Source organism: Agelaius tricolor, unplaced genomic scaffold, assembly GCF_023055355.1.
Source record: "Agelaius tricolor isolate 1412-34295 unplaced genomic scaffold, bAgeTri1.0.p SCAF_196, whole genome shotgun sequence".
Classification (NCBI taxonomy): domain Eukaryota; kingdom Metazoa; phylum Chordata; class Aves; order Passeriformes; family Icteridae; genus Agelaius; species Agelaius tricolor.
In genome coordinates, this window is record NW_027269456.1 from 1 (window position 1) to 19,526 (window position 19,526).

The 19,526-nt window shown below is 45.7% G+C and overlaps 1 protein-coding gene across 1 annotated transcript in view; it reads left to right on the forward strand.

Moving 5' to 3' along the window:
• Positions 1–1,834: 1,834 nt before the first annotated feature.
• Positions 1,835–19,526, forward strand: part of LOC139587190 (collagen alpha-1(XI) chain-like) — a gene marked incomplete at its 5' end in the record, with an annotated part of 29,469 nt that continues 11,777 nt past the window's right edge. Inside the window, 6 exons of the mRNA XM_071421179.1 lie at positions 1,835–1,888; positions 5,098–5,142; positions 8,506–8,559; positions 11,801–11,845; positions 13,963–14,016; positions 15,264–15,308. Of these exons, the coding sequence (XP_071277280.1) occupies positions 1,835–1,888; positions 5,098–5,142; positions 8,506–8,559; positions 11,801–11,845; positions 13,963–14,016; positions 15,264–15,308 (297 nt within the window). The remainder of the gene's footprint in view (positions 1,889–5,097; positions 5,143–8,505; positions 8,560–11,800; positions 11,846–13,962; positions 14,017–15,263; positions 15,309–19,526) is intronic.

Consider the following 19,526-nt stretch of genomic DNA (forward strand, 5'->3'; position numbering starts at 1 on the left):
AAAACCCTCCCCAAAATCTTTCCCAAAACCCCAAAATCCCCCAAATCGTCCCCAAAATCCCTCCCCAAAATCCTCCCCATAAGCCCCAAAATCCTCCCCAAAACCCCCGAAATCCTTCCCAAAATCCTCCCCAAAATCAGCCCCAAAATCCCCCAAATTCTCCCCAAAGTCAGCCCCCAAAAGCCCCAAAATCCTCCCCAAATCCTCCCCAAAATCCACCCCAAAATCCTCCCCAAAACCCTCAAAATCCTCCCCAAAATCCTCCCCAAAATCGACCCCAAAATCCTCCCCAAAATCAGCCCCAAAATCCCAAAAATCTTCCCCAAAATCCACACCAAAACTCTCCCCAAAATCCCCCAAATCCTCCCCAAATCCTCCCCCAAATTCTCCCCAAAATCCTCCCCAAAAGCCTCCCCAAAATCAACCCCAAAATCCCAAAAATCCTCCCCAAAATCCTCCCCAAAATCAGCCCCCAAAATCTTCCCTAAAAGTCCCAAAATCCACCCCAAAATCCACCCCAAAATCTTTCCCAAAACCCCCAAAATTCCCCAAATCGTCCCGAAAATCTCTCCCCAAAATCTCTCCCCAAAAGCCCCAAAATCCTCCCCAAAATCAGCCCCAGAATCCTCCCCAAAACCCTCAAATTCCTCCCCAAAATTCTCCCCAAAAACTCCCAAAATCCTCCCTAAAATCCTCCCCAAAATCTTCCCCAAAACCCCCAAAATCCTCCCCAAAATCTTCCCCAAAATTCCAAAAATCCACCCCAAAATCCTCCCCAAAATCCCCAAATTGTCCCCAAAATCGTCCCCAAAATCCTCCCCAAAATCCCAAAAATCTTCCCCAAAATCTTCCCCAAATTTTTCCCCAAAATCTTCCCCAAAATTTTCCCCAAAATCCTCCCCAAAATCCTCCCCAAATTAATCCCCAATCCCTGGGAGCCCCAAAATCCCCCCAAAATCTCCTCAAATTCCCCCAAATTCCCCTAAAATCCCCAAAATGTCCCCAAATCCCTTCCCCAAATCCCCCCAAATTCCAAAATCCCCCCCAAATGCCCCCAAAGTTCTCCAAACCCTCCCCAAATCCACCCAAAATTCCCCAAACCTCCCCAAAATCCCCCCCAAAATGCCCCAATTTCCCCCAAATCCCCCCAAAATTCTCCAATTTCCCCCCAAAATGCCCCAATTTCCCCCAAATCCCCCCAAATCTCCCCAAAATTCCCCAATTTTCCCCCAAAATTCTCCAATTTCCCCCAATTTCCCCCAAAATTCCCCAATTTCCCCCAAATTCAGCCCAAAGTGCTCCAATTTCCCCCAAAATGCCCCAAAATTCCCCAATTTCCCCCAAAATGCCCCCAAAATGCCCCAAATTCCCCCAAATCCCCCCAAAATGCCCAAATTTCCCCCAATTTCCACCAAAATTTCCCAATTTCCCCGAAATCCCCCCAAAATTCCCCAAAATTTCCCAGTTTCCCCAAAATGCCCCCAAAATGCCCCAATTTTCCCCAATTTTCCCCAAAATGCCCCTAAAATGCCCCAAAATTCCCCCCAAAATACCCCAATTTCCCCAAAATGCCCCAAAATTCCCCAATTTCCCCAAAATGCCCCAAATTTCCCTGAAATCCCCCAAAAATTCCCCCAAAATTCTCCAATTTCCCCCAAAATCCCCCCAAATCCCCCCCAAAATGCCCCAAATCCCCCCAAAATCCAAAAATTTCCCCCAAATTTCCCCCAATTTCCCCCAAAATCTCCCCAATTTTCCCCAAATCCCCCCAATTTCCCAATTTCCCCCAATTTTGCCCAAAATCTCCCCAATTTTCCCCAATTTCCGTGCCCAGGGTGACCCCGGCCCCCAGGGGATCCCGGGACCCCCAGGAGAGGACGGAGAGAGGGTGAGAGGGGGAGGGGATTTGGGGAAAATTTGGGGAAATTTGGGGATTTTGGGGGATTTTAGGGGATTTGGGGGGTCCTGAGGGGATTTTGGGGGGAATTTGGGAGATTTTGGGAAATTTTGGGGGGGTCCTGAGGGGAATTTGGGGCCTCTTGAAGGAGATTTGGGGGATTTTGGTGGAAATTTTGGGAGAAATGGGGGGATTTGGGGGGTCCTGAAGGGAATTTTGGGGGGATTTTGGGGATTTTGGGAAATTTTGGGGGATTTTGGGGGGTCCTGAGGGGATTTTGGGGGGTCCTAAAGGGGATTTGGGGAATTTTGGGGGATTTTTGGGGGGATTTTGGGGGGTCTTGAGGGGATTTTGGGGGGATTTTGCCATTTGGGGAAATTTTGGGGGAACTGGGGGTGATTTTGGGGGGTCCTGAAGTGAATTTTGGGGGAACTGGGGGGGGGGGTCCTGAGTGGATTTTGGGGGGATTTTGGGAAATTTTGGGGGATTTGGGGGGGTCCTGAGGAGATTTGAGGGAATTTGGGGGGAATTTGGGGCCCCTGAAGGGGATTTGGGGGATTTTGGGGGATTTTGGAGAGATTGGGGGAGTCCTGAGGGGATTTTGGGGGGGGATTTTGGGGGAAATTTGGGGGGTCCTGAAGGGAATTTTTGGGGTTCTGAGGGGATTTTGGGGGGTCCTGAGGGGATTTTGGGGGGGGATTTTGGGGGAAATTTTGGGGGATTTGGGGGGGATTTGGGGGCTTCTGAGGGGATTTGGGGGGTCCTGAAAGGGAATTTTGGGGGGAATTTGGGGATTTTGGGAGATTTAGGGGATTTTGGAGGGTCCTGAGGGGGTTTTGGGGGGAATTTGGGAGATTTTGGGAAATTTTGGGGGGGTCCTGAGGGGAATTTGGGGCTTCTTGAAGGAGATTTGGGGGATTTTGGGGGAAGGGGGGGGGGATTTTAGGGGGTCCTGAGGGGATTTTGGGAAATTTGGGGGGATTTGGGGGATTTTGGGGGATTTTGGGGGATTTTGGAGGGTCCTGAGGGGATTTTGGGGGGTCCTAAAGGGGATTTGGGGAATTTTGGGGGATTTTTGGGGGGATTAGGGGGAGTCCTGAGGAGATTTGGGGGGATTTTGGGGGGTCCTGAGGGGATTTTGGGGGGTCCTGAGGGGATTTTGGGGGGAATTTGGAATTTTTGGGAAATTTTTGGGGTTCTGAGGGGATTTTGGGGGGGATTGGGGGAGTCCTGGGGAGATTTTGGGGGATCAGGGAGGGATTTTGGGGGAAACTTTGGGGGAACTGGGGGGGATTTGGGGGGTCCTGAGAGGGAATTTGGGGGATTTTGGGGGGGGGATTTGGGGAATTTTGGGGGGATTTTGGGGGTTCCTGGAGAGATTTTGGGGGGTCAGGGATGGATTTTGAGGGGATTTTGGGGAGTTTTGGGGGGAATTGGGGCTCCTGAGGGGATTTTGGGGGGTCCTGGGGGATCTGGGAGGAATTTGGGGGTTCCCAGAGGGGATTTGGGGGCTCAGGGAGGGATTTTGGGGGAATTTGGGGGGTCCTGAGGGGATTTTGGGGGATTCTGGGGGATTTTGGGGATCCTGAGGGGGATTTGGGGAATTTTGGGGATCCTGAGGGGATTTTGGGGCATTCTGGGGGAATTTGGGGAATTAGGGGGGGAATTTTGGGGGTTCCTGAGGGGATTTTTGGGGGTTTGGGATGGATTTTGGGGGGATTTGGGGGTTCCTGAGGGAATTTCGGGGGTTCCTGAACCGATTTTTGGGGGGGTTGGGACGGATTTTGGGATGGATTTTGGGGTTCCTGAACCGATTTTTGGGGGTTTGGGATGGATTTTGGGATGGATTTTGGGGAACTTGGGGAGTTTTGGGGGAATTTGGGGCTCCTGAGCCGATTTCTGGGGGCTTTGGGCACTTTTGGGGGGATTTTGGGGTTCCTGAAGCGATTTTGGGGGGTTTGGGATGGATTTTGGGGGGATTTTGGGAACTTGGGGAGTTTTGGGGGATGAGGGATGGATTTTGGGATGGATTTTGGGGTTCCTGATCCGATTTTTGGGGCTTTAGGGCGCTTTTGGGAGGGGATTTGGGGGTTCCTGGAGGGGATTTGGGGGTTCCTGACCCAATTTTGGGGGGTTTGGGATCGATTTTGGGATGGATTCTGGGGTTCCTGAAGCGATTTTGGGGTTCCTGAAGCAATTTTTGGGGGAATTTGGGGGTTCCTGAAGGGATTTTGGGGGTTCCTGAGCCGATTTTTGGGGGGTTTGGGATGGATTTTGGGGGGTTTGGGATGGATTTTGGGATGGATTTTGGGGGTTCCTGGGGGATTTTGGGGTTCCTGAGCCGATTTTGGGGGGTTTGGGATGGATTTTGGGATGGATTTTGGGATGGATTTTGGGATGGATTTTGGGGGGATTTTGGGGTTCCTGAGCCGATTTTTGGGGTGTTGAGATGGATTTTGGGATGGATTTTGGGGGGATTTTGGGGTTCCTGAAGCGATTTTTGGGGGGATTTTGGGGTTCCTGAGGGATTTTGGGGGTTCCTGAGGTGATTTTTTGGGGGGCTTTGGGCGCTTTTGGGAGGGGATTTTGGGGTTCCTGGAGGGGATTTTGGGGATTCCTGAACCGATTTTGGGGTTCCTGAAGCGATTTTTGGGGTTTGGGATGGATTTTGGGATGGATTTTGGGGTTCCTGATCCGATTTTGGGGGGTCAGGGGTGGATTTTGAGGGGATTTGGGGGTTCCTGAGGGGATGTTTGGGGTTCCTGAGGCGATTTTTGGGGGGTTCAGGGATGGATTTTGAGGGGATTTTGGGGAACTTGGGGAGTTTTGGGGGAATTTGGGGTTCCCAGAGGGGATTTTGGGGGTTCCTGAAGCGATTTTGGGGGGTTTGGGCGGTTTTGGGGGGATTTTGGGGTTCCTGCAGGGGATTTTGGGGTTCCTGAGCCGATTTTTGGGGGGTCAGGGATGGATTTTGGGATGGATTTTGGGATGGATTTTGGGGGTCAGGGATGGATTTTGGGGGGATTTTGGGGTTCCTGAGCCGATTTTTGGGGCTTTGGGATGGATTTTGGGAGGGGATTTTGGCCAAATCCTGGGGGGCTCCCGGGGCTTTCACACCCGAACCCCCAAAATGGCCCCAAATGTCCCCAAAATGTCCCCAAATTTCCCAAATTTCCCCAAATTTCCCAAATTCTCCCCAGGGCGACGCCGGCGATGTTGGACCCCGAGGGCTCCCGGGGGAGGCGGTAACGGGGGGGGGTCCCCAAAATCTGGGGGGGCTGCAACCCAAATTTGGGGTCCCAGAACCGATTTTGGGGAATTTCTCCCCAATTTTGGGGTCCCAGAACCGATTTTGGGACTTTTCTCCCCAATTTTGGGGTCCCAGAACCGATTTTGGGGAATTTCTCCCCAATTTTGGGGTCCCAGAACCGATTTTGGGGAATTTCTCCCCAATTTTGGGGTCCCAGAACCGATTTTGGGGAATTTCTCCCCAATTTTGGGGTCCCAGAACCGATTTTGGGGAATTTCTCCCCAATTTTGGGGTCCCAGAACCGATTTTGGGGAATTTCTCCCCAAATTTGGGGTCCCAGAACCGATTTTGGGGCTTTTCTCCCCAAATTTGGGGTCCCAGAACCGATTTTGGGGCTTTTCTCCCCAATTTTGGGGTCCCAGAACCGATTTTGGGGTTTTTTTCCCCAATTTTTGGGGTTTTTTTCCCCAAGTTTTGGGGGTTTTTTTTCCAATTTTTGGGGTTTTTCTCCCCAATTTTGGGGTCCCTCCCCCGATTTTTGGGGTTCCAGGCCCAATTTTGGGCATTTTCTCCCAATTTTTTTTGGTTTTTCTCCCCATTTTTGGGGTTCCAGCCTCAAATTTTTGGGGTCTCACTCCCGTTTTTTGGGGTCCCAGAACCGATTTTGAGGCTTTTCTCCCCAATTTTTGGGGCTTTTCTCCCCAATTTTGGGGTTCCAGCCCCATTTTTGGGGTTTTTCTCCCATTTTTTGACATTTTCTCCCCAATTTTGGGGGTTTTCCTCCCCATTTTTGGGGGTTTTTTCCAATTTTTGGGCGTTTTTTTCCCAATTTTTGGGGTTTTGCTCCCGTTTTTGGGCGTTTTTTTCCCAATTTTGGGTTTTTTTCCCAATTTTTGGGGTTTTTTTTCCCAATTTTTGGGGTTTTTCTCCCCAATTTTGGGGTCCCTCCCCCGTTTTTGGGGTCCCAGCCCCAATTTTGGGCATTTTCTCCCAATTTTTTTGGTTTTTCTCCCCAATTTTGGGGTTCCAGGCCCCAATTTTTGGGGTCCCACCCCCATTTTTGGGGTTTTTCTCCCCATTTTTGGGGTTCCAGGCCCATTTTTGGGCATTTTCTCCCCATTTTTGGGGTTTTTCTCCCCAATTTTAGGGTCCCATCCCCCAATTTTGGGGTCCCTCTCCCCTTTTTTGGGGTTTTCTCCCCAATTTTTGGGGTTTTCTCCCCAATTTTTCGGGTCCCTCTCCCATTTTTGGGGTTTTTCTCCCCATTTTGGGGGCCCAGCCTCAAATTTTTGGGGTTTGGCTCCCATTTTTGGGCATTTTCTCCCCATTTTTTGAGTCCCGCTCCCATTTTTGGGGTTTTTCTCCCCAATTTTGGGGTCCCACCCCCATTTTTTGGGGTCCCCGCCCCAGTTTTGGGGTCCCACTCCCACTTTTGGGGGTTTTTTTCCCAATTTTGGGGTCTTTCTCCCCAATTTTTGGGCTGCCACTCCCAATTTTTGGGGTCTCACTCCCGTTTTTGGGGTTTTTCCCACCAATTTTGGGGTTCCAGCCCCATTTTTGGGGTTTCACTCCCATTTTTTGACATTTTCTCCCCAATTTTGGGGGTTTTCCTCCCCATTTTTGGGCGTTTTTTTCCCAATTTTTGGGCGGTTTTTTCCCCATTTTTGGGGTTTTTCTCCCCTATTTTAGGGTTCACAGCCCCCAATTTTTGGGGTCTCACCCCCATTTTTGGGGTTTTTCTCCCCATTTTGGGCTTCACTCCCATTTTTTGGCATTTTCTCCCCATTTTTGGGGTCCCAGCCTCAAATTTTTGGGGTCCCACCCCCGTTTTTGGGGGTTTTCTCCCATTTTTGGGGTCTCAGCCCCAATTTTGGACATTTTCTCCCCATTTTGGGGTGCCAGCCCCAGTTTTGGGGTCCCACCCCCATTATTGGGGTTTTTCCTCCTCATTTTTGGGGTCCGTCTCCCCAATTTTGGGGCTTCACTCCCATTTTTGGGCATTTTCTCCTGATTTTTGGGGTTTTTCTCCCCATTTTCGGGGTCTTTCTTCCCAATTTTGGGGTTTTTCTCCCCATTTTTGTGGTTTTTTCTTCCCAATTTTGGGGTGCCAGCCCCCAATTTTTGGGGTCCCTCCCCCATTTTTGGGGGTTTCTCTCCCAATTTTTGGGTCCCTCTCCCAATTTTGGGGTTTTTCTCCCAATTTTTGGGGTTTTTCTCCCCATTTTGGGGCTTCACTCCCATTTTTTGGCGTTTTCTCCCCATTTTTGGGGTCCCAGCCTCAAATTTTTGGGGTCCCACCCCCGTTTTTGGGGGTTTTCTCCCCATTTTTGGGCATTTTCTCCCCAATTTTGGGGTTCCAGGCCCCAATTTTTGGGGTCTCACCCCCATTTTTGGAGTTTTTCTTCCCAATTTTTAGGGTCCCAACCCCATTTTCTTTTTCCCTTCCCTAATTTTGGGGGTTTTCTCCCCAATTTTGGGGGCCCAGCCCCATTTTTGGGGTCTCACTCCCATTTTTGGGGTCTCACTCCCATTTTTGGGGTTTTTCTCCCCAATTTTTGGAGTCCCTGTCCCATTTTTGGGCATTTTCTCCCCAATTTTGGGGGCCCAGCCCCATTTTTGGGGTCTTTCTTCCCATTTTTGGGGTTTTTCTCCCCAATTTTTGGGGTCCCACTCCCGTTTTTGGGGTCCCACTCCCGTTTTTGGGGTTTTCTCCCCAATTTTTGGTGTTTTTCTCCCCATTTTTGGGGTCTTTCTTCCCAATTTTTGGGGTCCCATCCCCAATTTTGGGGTTTTTCTCCCCATTTTTGGCATTTTCTCCCCATTTTGGGGTCCCAGCCCCATTTTTTGAGGTTTTTTTCTCCCCATTTTGGGGTTTTTCCTCTCATTTTTGGCATTTTCTCCCCATTTCGGGTCCCACTCCCATTTTTGGTTTTTTTCTCCCCATTTTCGGGTCCCACTCCCATTTTCGGGTTTTTCTCCCTATTTTGGGTCCCACCCCCATTTTTTGGCATTTTCTCCCCATTTTTTTTTGTTTTTCTCCCCATTTCGGGCCCCGTCCCCGTTTTTTGGGTTTTTCTCCCCATTTTTGGGTTTTTCTCCCCATTTGGGGGTCCCACTCCCGTTTTTGGGTTTTTCTCCCCATTTTTGGGTTTTTCTCCCCATTTTTGGGTTTTTCTCCCCATTTTTGGGTTTTTCTCCCCATTTTTGGGTTTTTCTCCCCATTTTTCGTGTCCCTCTCCCGTTTTTTGGGTTTTTCTCCCCATTTTTTGGGTTTTTCTCCCCATTTCGGGCCCCGTCCCCATTTTTGGGTTTTTCTCCCCGTTTCGGGGCTCTGACCCCTCCCCCGTCTCCGTTCCAGGGTCCCCGAGGGCTCCTGGGCCCCAAGGGCCCCCCCGGCCTCCCCGGAGCCCCCGTGAGTCACAGAAACACCCGAAATCACCCCAAAAATCACCCCAAAAATACCCTGAAATCACCCCAAAATCACCCCAAAATCACCCCCAAAATTACCCTAAAAATACCCTGAAATCACCCCAAAAATCACCCCAAAAATCACCCCAAAATCACCCCAAAAATCACCCCAAAAACACCCCCAAAATTACCCTAAAAATACCCTGAAATCACCCCCAAAATCACCCCAAAATTACCCTAAAAATACCCTAAAATCACCCCAAAAATCACCCCCAAAATACCCCAAAATCACCCCAAAGATCACCCCAAAAATCACCCCAAAATTACCCTAAAAATACCCTAAAATCACCCCCAAAATCACCCCAAAATTACCCTAAAAATACCCTGAAATCACCCCAAAAATCACCCCCAAAATACCCTAAAAATACCCTAAAATCACCCCCAAAATCACCCCCAAAATCACCCGAAATCACCCCAAAATACACCCAAAACCACCCCACAAATCGCCCAAAAAAACACCCGAAATCACCCCAAAAATCACCCTAAAAATACCCTAAAATCACCCCAAAAACAACCTAAAAATCACCCCAAAAACCACCCCAAAATTACCCCAAAATCACCCCCAAAACCGCCCCAAAATCACCCCCAAAAATACCCCAAAATTACCCCAAAATCACCCCAAAAATACCCTAAAAATACCCTGAAATCACCCCAAAAATCACCCCAAAAACGCCCCCAAAATCACCCCAAAAATCTCCCCAAAAATCACCCCAAAAAATACCCTGAAATCACCCCCAAAATCACCCCAAAATTACCCAAAAAACACCCTGAAATCACCCCAAAATCACCCCAAAAACACCCCAAAATCACCCCAAAAAATACCCTAAAATCACCCCAAAAACAACCTAAAAATCACCCCAAAAACACCCCAAAATTACCCCAAAATCACCCCAAAAACCACCCCAAAAATACCCTAAAATCACCCCCAAAAACAACCTAAAAATACCCAAAAACCACCCCAAAATTACCCCAAAATCACCCCCAAAACCGCCCCAAAATCACCCCCAAAAATGCCCCAAAATCACCCCAAAAACCACCCCAAAAATACCCTAAAATCACCCCAAAATCAACCAAAATCACCCAAAAACGCCCCAAAATCCCCCAAATCAGCCCAAACCCACCCGAATCACCGCAAAAATGCCCCAAAATCACCTCAAAATCACCCAAAACCACCCAAAATTGCCCCAAAAAACACCCGAAATCACCCCAAAAATCACCCTAAAAATACCCTAAAATCACCCCAAAAACAACCTAAAAATCACCCCAAAAACACCCCAAAATTACCCCAAAATCACCCCAAAACCCACCCCAAAAATACCCTAAAATCACCCCAAAAACACCCCAAAATCACCCCAAAATCACCCCAAAAATCACCCGAAATCATCCCAAAAATCGCCCCAAAAACCACCCGAAATCATCCCAAAAATCACCCTAAAAATACCCTAAAATCACCCCAAAAATCACCCTAAAAATACCCTAAAATCACCCCCAAAATTACCCCAAAATCACCCCCAAAACGCCCCAAAACCACCCCCAAAAATACCCCAAAATTACCCCAAAGTCACCCCAAAAACCACCCCAAAAATACCCTAAAATCACCCAAAACCAACCTAAAAATACCCTAAAATCACCCCCAAAACACCCCAAAACCACCCGAAATTACCCCAAAATCACCCCAAACAATACCCTAAGATCACCCCAAAAATACCCCAAAATCACCCCAAAAAACCACTAAAATTACCCCAAAATCACCCCAAAAACACCCAAGACCACCCTAAAAATACCCCAAAATCACCCAAAATCACCCCAAAATCAACCAAAACCACCCAAAATTGCCCCAAAATCCTTTTTCCCCCCAAATTTCCCTTTTTCCCCCTCAAAATCCCCAAATTTCCCCCAAAATTCCCTCTTCCCCCTCAAAATTCCCTTTTTTTCTCAATTTTCCCTTTTCCCTCAAAATCCCCCAATTTCCCCCAAAATTCCCTTTTTTCCCCCAAATTTTCCTTAAAATTCCCCCCAAAATTCCCTTTTTTCCCCCAAATTCCCCCCAAAATTCCCTTTTTTCCCTCAAAATTTCCCCAAAATTTCCCTTTCCCCCCCAATTTCCCTTTTTTCCCCCAAAATCCCCCAATTTCCCCCAAAATTCTTTTTTCCCCAAAAAAATTCCTTTTTTCCCCCAAAATTCCCCTTTTTCTCCCCCCCAAATTTCCCTTTTTTCCTCAAAAATCCCCAAATTTCCCCCAATTTTCCCCCAAAATTCCCCTTTTTATCCCCCCCAAATTCCCTTTTTCCCCAAAAAAATTTTCCCTAAAATTCCCCCCAAATTTCCCTTTTTTCCCCTCAAAATCCCCCAATTTTCCCCAAATTTTCCCATCAAAATTCAGTTTTTTCCCCTCAAAAATCCCCCAAATTCCCTTTTTTCCCCCCAAAATTCGCCTGGTTTTTCCCCTCAAAATCCCCCAATTTTCCCCAAATTTCCCCCAAAATTCCCCTTTTTATCCCCCCCCAAAATTCCCTTTTTTTCCCTCAAAATCCCCAAATTTCCCCCAATTTTCCCCCAAAATTCCCCTTTTTATCCCCCCCAAAATTCCCTTTTTTTCCCCAAAATTTTCCTTAAATTTCCCCCAAATTCAGTTTTTTTCCCAAATTTCCCCAATTTTCCCCAAATTTACCCCAAAATTCCCCTCTTATCCCCCCAAATTCCCCTCTTATCCCCTCAAAATCCCATTTTTTCCCAAAATCCCCAAAAATTCCCTTTTTCCCAAAAAATTCCTTTTTTTTCCCTCAAAATCCCCAAATTTTCCCCCAATTTTCCCCAAAATTCCCCTTTTTTCCCCCCAAAAAATTCCCTTTTTTTCCCTCAAAATCCCCCAATTTCCCCCAAAATTCCCCTAAATTTTCCCCCAAAATTCCTTTTTTTCCCCAAAAATTTTCCTTAAAATTTCCCCCAAATTTCCCTTTTTTCCCCAAATTTTCCCCATCAAAATTCAGTTTTTTCCCCTTAAAATCCCCCAAATTTCCCCTTTTTTTTTCCCAAAACTCCCCAATTTTCCCCAAATTTTCCCCAAATTTTCCCCAAAATTCCCAATTTCCCCCCCAAATTCCCTTTTTCCCCAATTTTGTATTTTTTCCCCAATTTTGTATTTTTTGCCCATTTTTGCCGTTTTTTGCCCCAATCCCCTCAGGGCGTTCGAGGCCTGGACGGCCCCGGGGGACCCAAAGGGAACCTGGTGAGAATTGGGGCCAAAAAGGGCAAAAATGGGAAAATTCCGGGAAAAAAATTGGGAATTTTGGGGGAAAAAATGGGAATTTTTGGGGGAAAAATGGGAATTTGGGGTAAATAATGGGAAATTTGGGGAAAAAATGGGAATTTTGGGTAAAAAATGGGATTTTTTGGGGGCGGAAATGAGAATTTTGGGTAAAAAAAATGGGATTTTTTGGGGGGGGGGAAATGGGAATTTTGGGTAAAAAAATGGGAATTTTGGGTTAAAAATGGGAATTTTGGGTAAAAAATGGGAATTTTTGGGGTAAAAAAATGGGAATTTTTGGGGGGGGAAAGGGAAATTTTGGGAGAAATGGGAATTTTGGGGAAAAAAGGGGAATTTTGGGAAAAAATGGGAAATTTTGGGGTAAAAATTGGGAATTTTGGGGTAAATAAATGGGGGGGAAAAATTTTGGGTAAAAAATGGGAAATTTTGGGGTGAATAAATGGGAAATTTTGGGGGAAAAATGGGAATTTTAGGGGGCAAATTTGGAGATTTTTGGGGAGGATTTTGGGGGGGAAATTGGAGGGAATTTTTGGGGTTTTTGGGGGATTTTTGGGGAATTTTTGGGAGATTTTTGGTGATTTTTGGGGGAGATTTGGGGAGGATTTTGGTGGGGGATTTTTTGGGATTTTTAAGGGGGGATCTTGGGGATTTTGGGGTTTTTTGGGGGATTTTGGGGAATTTTTGGGAGGATTTTTGGGGAGGATTTTTGGGGGATTTTTGGCGATTTTTTGGGGATTTTGGGAGGATTTTGGGGACATTTTTTGGGATTTTTTGGGGGGATTTTTTGGATTTTTGGGCATTTTTTGGGGGATATTTTGGGGATTTCAGGGGAGGATTTTGGGGATTTTTTGGGGGAATTTTTGGGGAGGATTTTTGGGGTTTTTTTTGGGGGATTTTTTTGGATTTTGGGCAATTTTTTGGGGATTTTTGGGGGGAATTTTTGGGGATTTTTGGGGGGATTTGGGAGGATTTTGGGGGCATTTTTTGGGATTTTTTGGGGGATTTTGGGGATTTTTTGGGGGGAGTTTTGGGGATTTTGGGGTTTTTTTGGGAGGATTTTTGGGGTTTTTTGGGGATTTTGGGGGGATTTTTGGGGAGGATTTTGGGGTTTTTTTGGGGGGATTTTGGGGATTTTTAGGGGCATTTTAGGGAATTTTGGGGGATTTTGGGAGGATTTTGGGGGCATTTTGGGGTTTTTTTGGGGAGGATTTTTGGGAGATTTTTGGCGATTTTTGGGGGATTTTGGGAGGATTTTGGGGGCATTTTTTGGGTTTTTTTGGGGGGATTTTGGGGATTTCAGGGGAGGATTTTGGGGATTTTTTGGGGAATTTTGGGGGGATTTTTGGGGGGATTTGGGGAGGATTTTGGGGGGATTTTTTTGGGATTTTTAAGGGGGGATTTGGGGTTTTTTTTGGGAGGATTTTTTGGGGTTTTTGGGGGATTTTTTGGGATTTTGGGGAATTTTTGGGGGTTTTTTGGGAGGATTTTGGGAATTTTTGGGGGGATTTTGGGGATTTTTTGGGAGGATTTTTGGGGTTTTTTGGGGATTTTGGGGGGATTTTTGGGGAGGATTTTGGGGTTTTTTGGGGGGGATTTTTAGGGGCATTTTAGGGAATTTTGGGGGGATTTTGGGAGGATTTTGGGGGCATCTTTGGGGTTTTTTTGGGAGGATTTTGGGGGCATTTTTTGGGATTTTTTGGGGGGATTTTGGGGGGATTTTTTGGGATTTTTGGGGGGATTTTGGGGGATATTTTGGGGATTTCAGGGGAGGATTTTGGGGGGATTTTTGGGGGGATTTTGGGGACTTTTTGGGGGGATTTTTTGGGGAATTTTTGGGGAGGATTTTGGGGAATTTTTGTGGGATTTTTGGCGATTTTTTGGGGGGGATTTTGGGAGGATTTTGGGATTTTTGGCAGCAATTTTGGGGATCTTTTTTTGGAGTAAATTTCGGGGGGATTTGGGGGATTTTTGGGGATTTTTGGGATTTTTGTGGGAATTTTTTTTTGAGTTTTTTTTGGGGGGGAATTCCCAAACTTTGGGAAATTCTCCCCAAAAATTTGGAATTTTTTCCCCCCCAGGGCCCCCAGGGAGAGCCGGGACCCCCCGGGCACCAAGGGATCCCCGGGACCCAGGTGAGACCCAAAAATTCACAATTTACACCCAAAAATGCCCTTTTTTAACACCCAAAAATTCCCAATTTTCCACCCAAAAATGCCCTTTTTTAACACCCAAAATTTCCCTTTTTTAACACCCAAAAATTCCCAATTTTCCACCCAAAAATGCCCTCTTTTAACACCCAAAAATGCCCTCTTTTAACACCCAAAAATTCCCTTTTTTAACACCCAAAAATTCCCTTTTTAACACCCAAAAATGCCCTTTTTACACCCAAAAATTCCCTTTTTTACCACAAAAATTCCCTTTTTACACCCAAAAATTCCATTTTTTAACACCCAAAAATTCCCTTTTTTAACACCCAAAAATTCCCTTTTTTTCCCCAAAAATTCATTTTTTCCCATAAAAATTCCCTTCCCCCCAAATTCCTTTTTTCCAAAAAAATTCCTTTTTTCCCCAAAAATTCCCTTTTTTTACTGCAAAAATTCCCTTTTTCCCCAAAAAAATTTCCCTTTTCCACCCAAAAATTCCTTTTTTCCCCCTAAAAATTTCCTTTTTTCGCTAAAAATTCCCAATTTTCCCCCAAAAATTCCCTTTTCCCCCTAAAAATTCCTTTTTTTTCCCAATAAATTCCTTTTTTCCCCAATAAATTCCCTTTTTTCCCCAAAAAATTCATTTTTCCCCTAAAAATTCCCTTTTTCCCCCCAAAAAATCCTTCTTTTCCCTAAAATTTCCTTTTTCCCCCCAAAATTCACGATTTTCCCAAAAAAATTCCCAATTTTCCCCTAAAAATTCATTTTTTCCCCAAAAAATTCCCTTTTTTCCCTAAAATTTCCCATTTTTTCCCCTAAAAATTCCCTTTTTCCCCAAAAAAATTTCATTTTTTCCCCCCAAAATTCCCTTTTTTTCTCCTAAAAATTCCCTTTTCCCCCAAATATTCCCCTTTAACTCCCAAAAATTCCTTTTTTCCCATAAAAATTCCCTTTCTCCCTACAAATTCCCTTTTTTTCCCCAAAATTCCTTTTTTCCCCCAAAAAATCCCAATTTCTCCTAAAAAATTTCTTTTTTTCCCCCTCAAAAATTCCCTTTTTTCCCTAAAATTTTCTTTTTTTTCTCCCAAAAATTCCCTTTTTTCTCCCAAAAATTCCCTTTTTTCCCCCAAAATTCCCAATTTTCCCCAATTTTCCCCAATTTTCCCCAATTTTCCCCAATTTTCCCATTTTCCCGGGATTTCCCCCAAATTTTGGGGCCGTTTTTGTCCCTTCAGGGCCTCCCAGGACCCCAAGGAGCCACCGGGCCCCCAGGAGAGAAGGTTTGGGGCAAATTCGGGGAAATTTGGGCAAATTCGGGGAAATTTGGGGAATTTTGGGCAATTTTGGGGAAATTTGGGAATTTTGGGGGATTTTGGGGGAATTTTTGGGGAATTTGGGGGAAATTTGGGGGATTTTTGGGGGAATTTTGGGGATTTTAAGGGGAATTTTTGGGCGATTTTTGGGGAGGATTTGGAAGAATTTGGGGATTTTGGGGGGGATTTTTTGGGAGGAATTTTTGGGGATTTTGGGGATTTGGGGGGGGAATTTTGGGGATTTTTTGGGAGGAATTATTTTGGGGATTTTTTTGGGGGGAATTTTGGAAGGATTTTGGCAGAATTTTGGGGGATTTGGTGAATTTAGAGGATTTTTTTGAGGATTTTGGGGGGAATTTTGGGGAGGATCTGGAAGAATTTTGGGGATTTGGGGGGGATTTTTTGGGGATTTTTTTGGGGGAATTTTGGAAGGATTTGGGCAGAATTTTGGGGGGATTTTGGGGAATGTTGAAGATTTTTGGGGAATTTTAAGGGGAATTTTAAGGGGAATTTGGGGATTTTTGGGGAGGATTTGGAAGAATTTGGGGGGGATTTTTTTGGGGGTATTTTGGGGAATTTTTGGGAGGATTTGGGCAGAATTTTGGGGATATTTGGGGAATTTTGGGGATTTTTTGGGGGGAATTTTGGAAGGATTTTGGCAGAATTTTGGGAGGATTTTGGGGGGATTTTGGGGAATTTTGAGGATTTTGGGGGAATTTTGGGGTGGATTTTTAGGGGATTTGGGGAATTTTGATGATTTTTGGGGATTTGGGGAATTTTGAGGATTTTTGGGGGATTTTAAGGTGAATTTTGGGGAGGATTTGGAAGAATTTGGGAGAATTTTGGGGGGGTTTTTTGAGGGATTCTTGGGAGGAATTTTGGGGGGGATTTTTTGAGGGAATTTTGGGGATTTTTGGGGGGAATTTTGGGGAAATTTGGGGATTTTTTGGGAGGAATTTTGGGGGAAATTTTGGGGATTTTTTGGGGGGAATTTTGGAAGAATTTTGGGGAAATTTTGGGGGAATTTTGGGATCCCAGCCTGGGGATTTGGGAGGATTTTGGGGAAAATTTGGGGAATTCTGGGGATTTTTGGGGAAATTTGGGGATTTTTGGGGATTTTAAGGGGAATTTTGGGGAGGATTTGGGGGCGATTTGGAAGAATTTGGGAAATTTTTTGGGAGGGATTTTTGGGAGGAATTTTGGGGATTTTTTGGGGGAATATTGGCAGGATTTTGGCAGAATTTTGGGGGGATTTTGGGGAATTTTAAGGGGAATTTGGGGGATTTTTGGGGAGGATTTGGAAGAATTTGGGGGGGATTTTTTGGGGGGGGATTTTGGGGAATTTTTGGGAGGATTTGGGCAGAATTTTGGGGATATTTGGGGAATTTTGGGGATTTTTTGGGGGGGAATTTTGGAAGGATTTTGGCAGAATTTTGGGGGGAATTTGGGGGAATTTTTAAGGTGGATTTTTAGGGGATTTGGGGAATTTTGATGATTTTTTGGGGGATTTTAAGGGGATTTTAAGGGGAATTTTGGGGAGGATTTGGGGGGATTTGGAAGAATTTGGGGGAATTTTTTGGGAGGGATTTTGGGGATTTTTGGGGGGGAATTTTGGGGATTATTTTGGGAGGAATTTTGGGGAATTTTGGAAGGATTTGGGGAGGAATTTTGGGGGGATTTGGGGAATTTTGAGGATTTTTGGGGATTTTAAGGGGAATTTTGGGGGGATTTTTGGGGAGGATTTGGAAGAATTTGGGCAGTTTTGGGGGGAATTTTTTGGGAGGAATTTTGGGGATTTTTGGGGATTTTCGGGGGAGTTTGGGGAATTTTGGGGGAAATTTTGTGGGAATCCCAACCTGGGGATTTTGGGGGAAATTTGGGGGAATTTTTAAGGCGGATTTTTAGGGGATTTGGGGAATTTTGCAGATTTTTTTTGGATTTTAAGGGGAATTTTGGGGGATTTTTGGGGAGGATTTGGGGGGATTTTTTGGGAGGAATTTTGGGGAATTTTGGGCATTTTTTGGGGGAATTTTGGGGAATTCTGGGGATTTGGGAGGATTTTGGGGGGAAGGATTTGGGCAGAATTTTGGGGATATTTGGGGGAAATTTGAGGATTTTTGGGGACTTTAAGGGGAATTTTGGGGGATTTTTGGGAGGATTTGGAAGAATTTGGGGATTTTGGGGAGATTTTTTGGGAGGAATTTTTGGGAATGGGGATTTTTTGGGAGGAATTTTGGGGATTTTTTGGGGGGGTTTGGGGATTTTTGGGGATTTTAAGGGGAATTTTGGGAGAATTTGGGGCGATTTGGAAGAATTTGGGGGATTTTGGGGGGGATTTTTGGGAGGAATTTTGGGGATTTTTTGGGGGGAATTTTGGGGATTTTTGGGGAGGATTTGGAAGAATTTGGGCAATTTTGGGGGGATTTTTTGGGAGGAATTTTGGGGATTTTTGGGGAAGGTTTGGGGATTTTTGGGGAAATTTGGGGATTTTAAGGGGAATTTTGGGGAGGATTTGGGGGGGATTTGGAAGAATTTGGGCAATTTTGGGGGGAATTTGGGGGGGAATTTTGGGGATTTTTTGGGGAGGGTTTGAGGATTTTTGGGGATTTTTTGGGGGACTTGGGGAATTTTGGGAGGATTTTGGCAGAATTTTGGGGGGAATTTGGGGGGAATTTTGGGATCCCAACCTGGGGATTTTGGGGGAAATTTGGGGGAATTTTCCAGAGGAATTTTTGGGGGATTTTGGGGGATTTGAGTGAATTTTGGGGGGTTTTGAGCGGGGTTGGGCAATTTTGGGTGTTCTGGGCAGATTTGGGGTGATTTTGGTTGTCCCGGGTGTTTTGGGGTGGTTTTGGGTGATTTTGGGGGGTTTTGGTTTGAATTCAGGTGATTAGGGCCATTTTGGGCTGATTTTGGGCGGTTTTGGGCTGATTTCAGGTGATTTTGGGCAATTTTTGGGTGATTTAGGGCAGTTTTGAGCTGATTTTGGGCGATTTTGGGCGTTCTTGTGCTGATTTTGAGTGGTTTTGGGCTGATTTTGGGTGGTTTTGGGCTGATTTCAGGTGGTTTTGGGCACTTTTGGGGTGATTTTGAGCGGTTTTGTGCTGATTTTGGGGCGGTTTTGAGGTGATTTAGGGCATTTTTGGGCTGATTTCAGGCGTTTTTGGGGCTGATTTTGGGGCAGTTTTGTGCTGATTTTGGGCGTTTTTGGCTGATTTTGGGCATTTCTGTGCTGATTTTGGGCGATTTTGGGCTGATTTCGGGCATTTTGGGCTGATTTCGGGGTGTTTTGGGCTGATTTGGGGCATTTTTGGGCTGGTTTTGGGCGGTTTGGGCTGATTTCAGGTGATTTAGGGCGATTTTGGGCTGATTTCAGGCATTTTTTGGTCGATTTTGGGCGGTTTTGGGGCTGATTTCGGGGTTTTTGGGCTGATTTTGGGCCGATTTCAGGTGATTTTGGGCACTTTTGTGGTAATTTAGGGCATTTTTGGGCTGATTTGGGGCGGTTTTGGGCTGATTTCGGGCCTTTTTGGGCTGATTTTGAGCAGGTTTGGGCTGATTTCAGGTGATTTAGGGCGATTTTGGCTGATTTAGGGCAGTTTTGAGCTGATTTTGGGGTATTTCGGGCGTTTTTGAGCTGATTTCGGGGCGTTTTAGGGCTGATTTTGGGCATTTTTTGGCTGATTTTGGGCGGTTTTGGGCTGATTTCAGGTGATTTAGGGCAGTTTTGAGCTAATTTTGAGCTGATTTTGGACCTTTTTGTGCTGATTTTGGAGCGGTTTTGAGGTGATTTAGGTATTTTTGGGCTGATTTCAGGTGATTTAGGGCAGTTTTGGGCTGATTTTGGAGTGATTTAGGGCATTTTGGGAGTGATTTTTCAGGCGTTTTTGGGCGTTTCTGGGCTGATTTGGGCATTTCTGGGCTGATTTTGGGCATTTTTGGGCTGATTTCAGGCGTTTTTTGTGCTGATTTTGGGGCAGTTTTGGGCTGATTTTGGGCCTTTTTGGGCTGATTTCGGGGCGGTTTTGTGCTGATTTCAGGCGTTTTTGTGCTGATTTTGGGCGGTTTTGGGCTGATTTCAGGTGATTTAGGGCATTTTGGGAGTGATTTTTCAGGCATCTTTGTGCTGATTTAGGGCAGTTTTGGGCTGATTTTGGGCGGTTTTTGTGCAGATTTTAGGGCAAT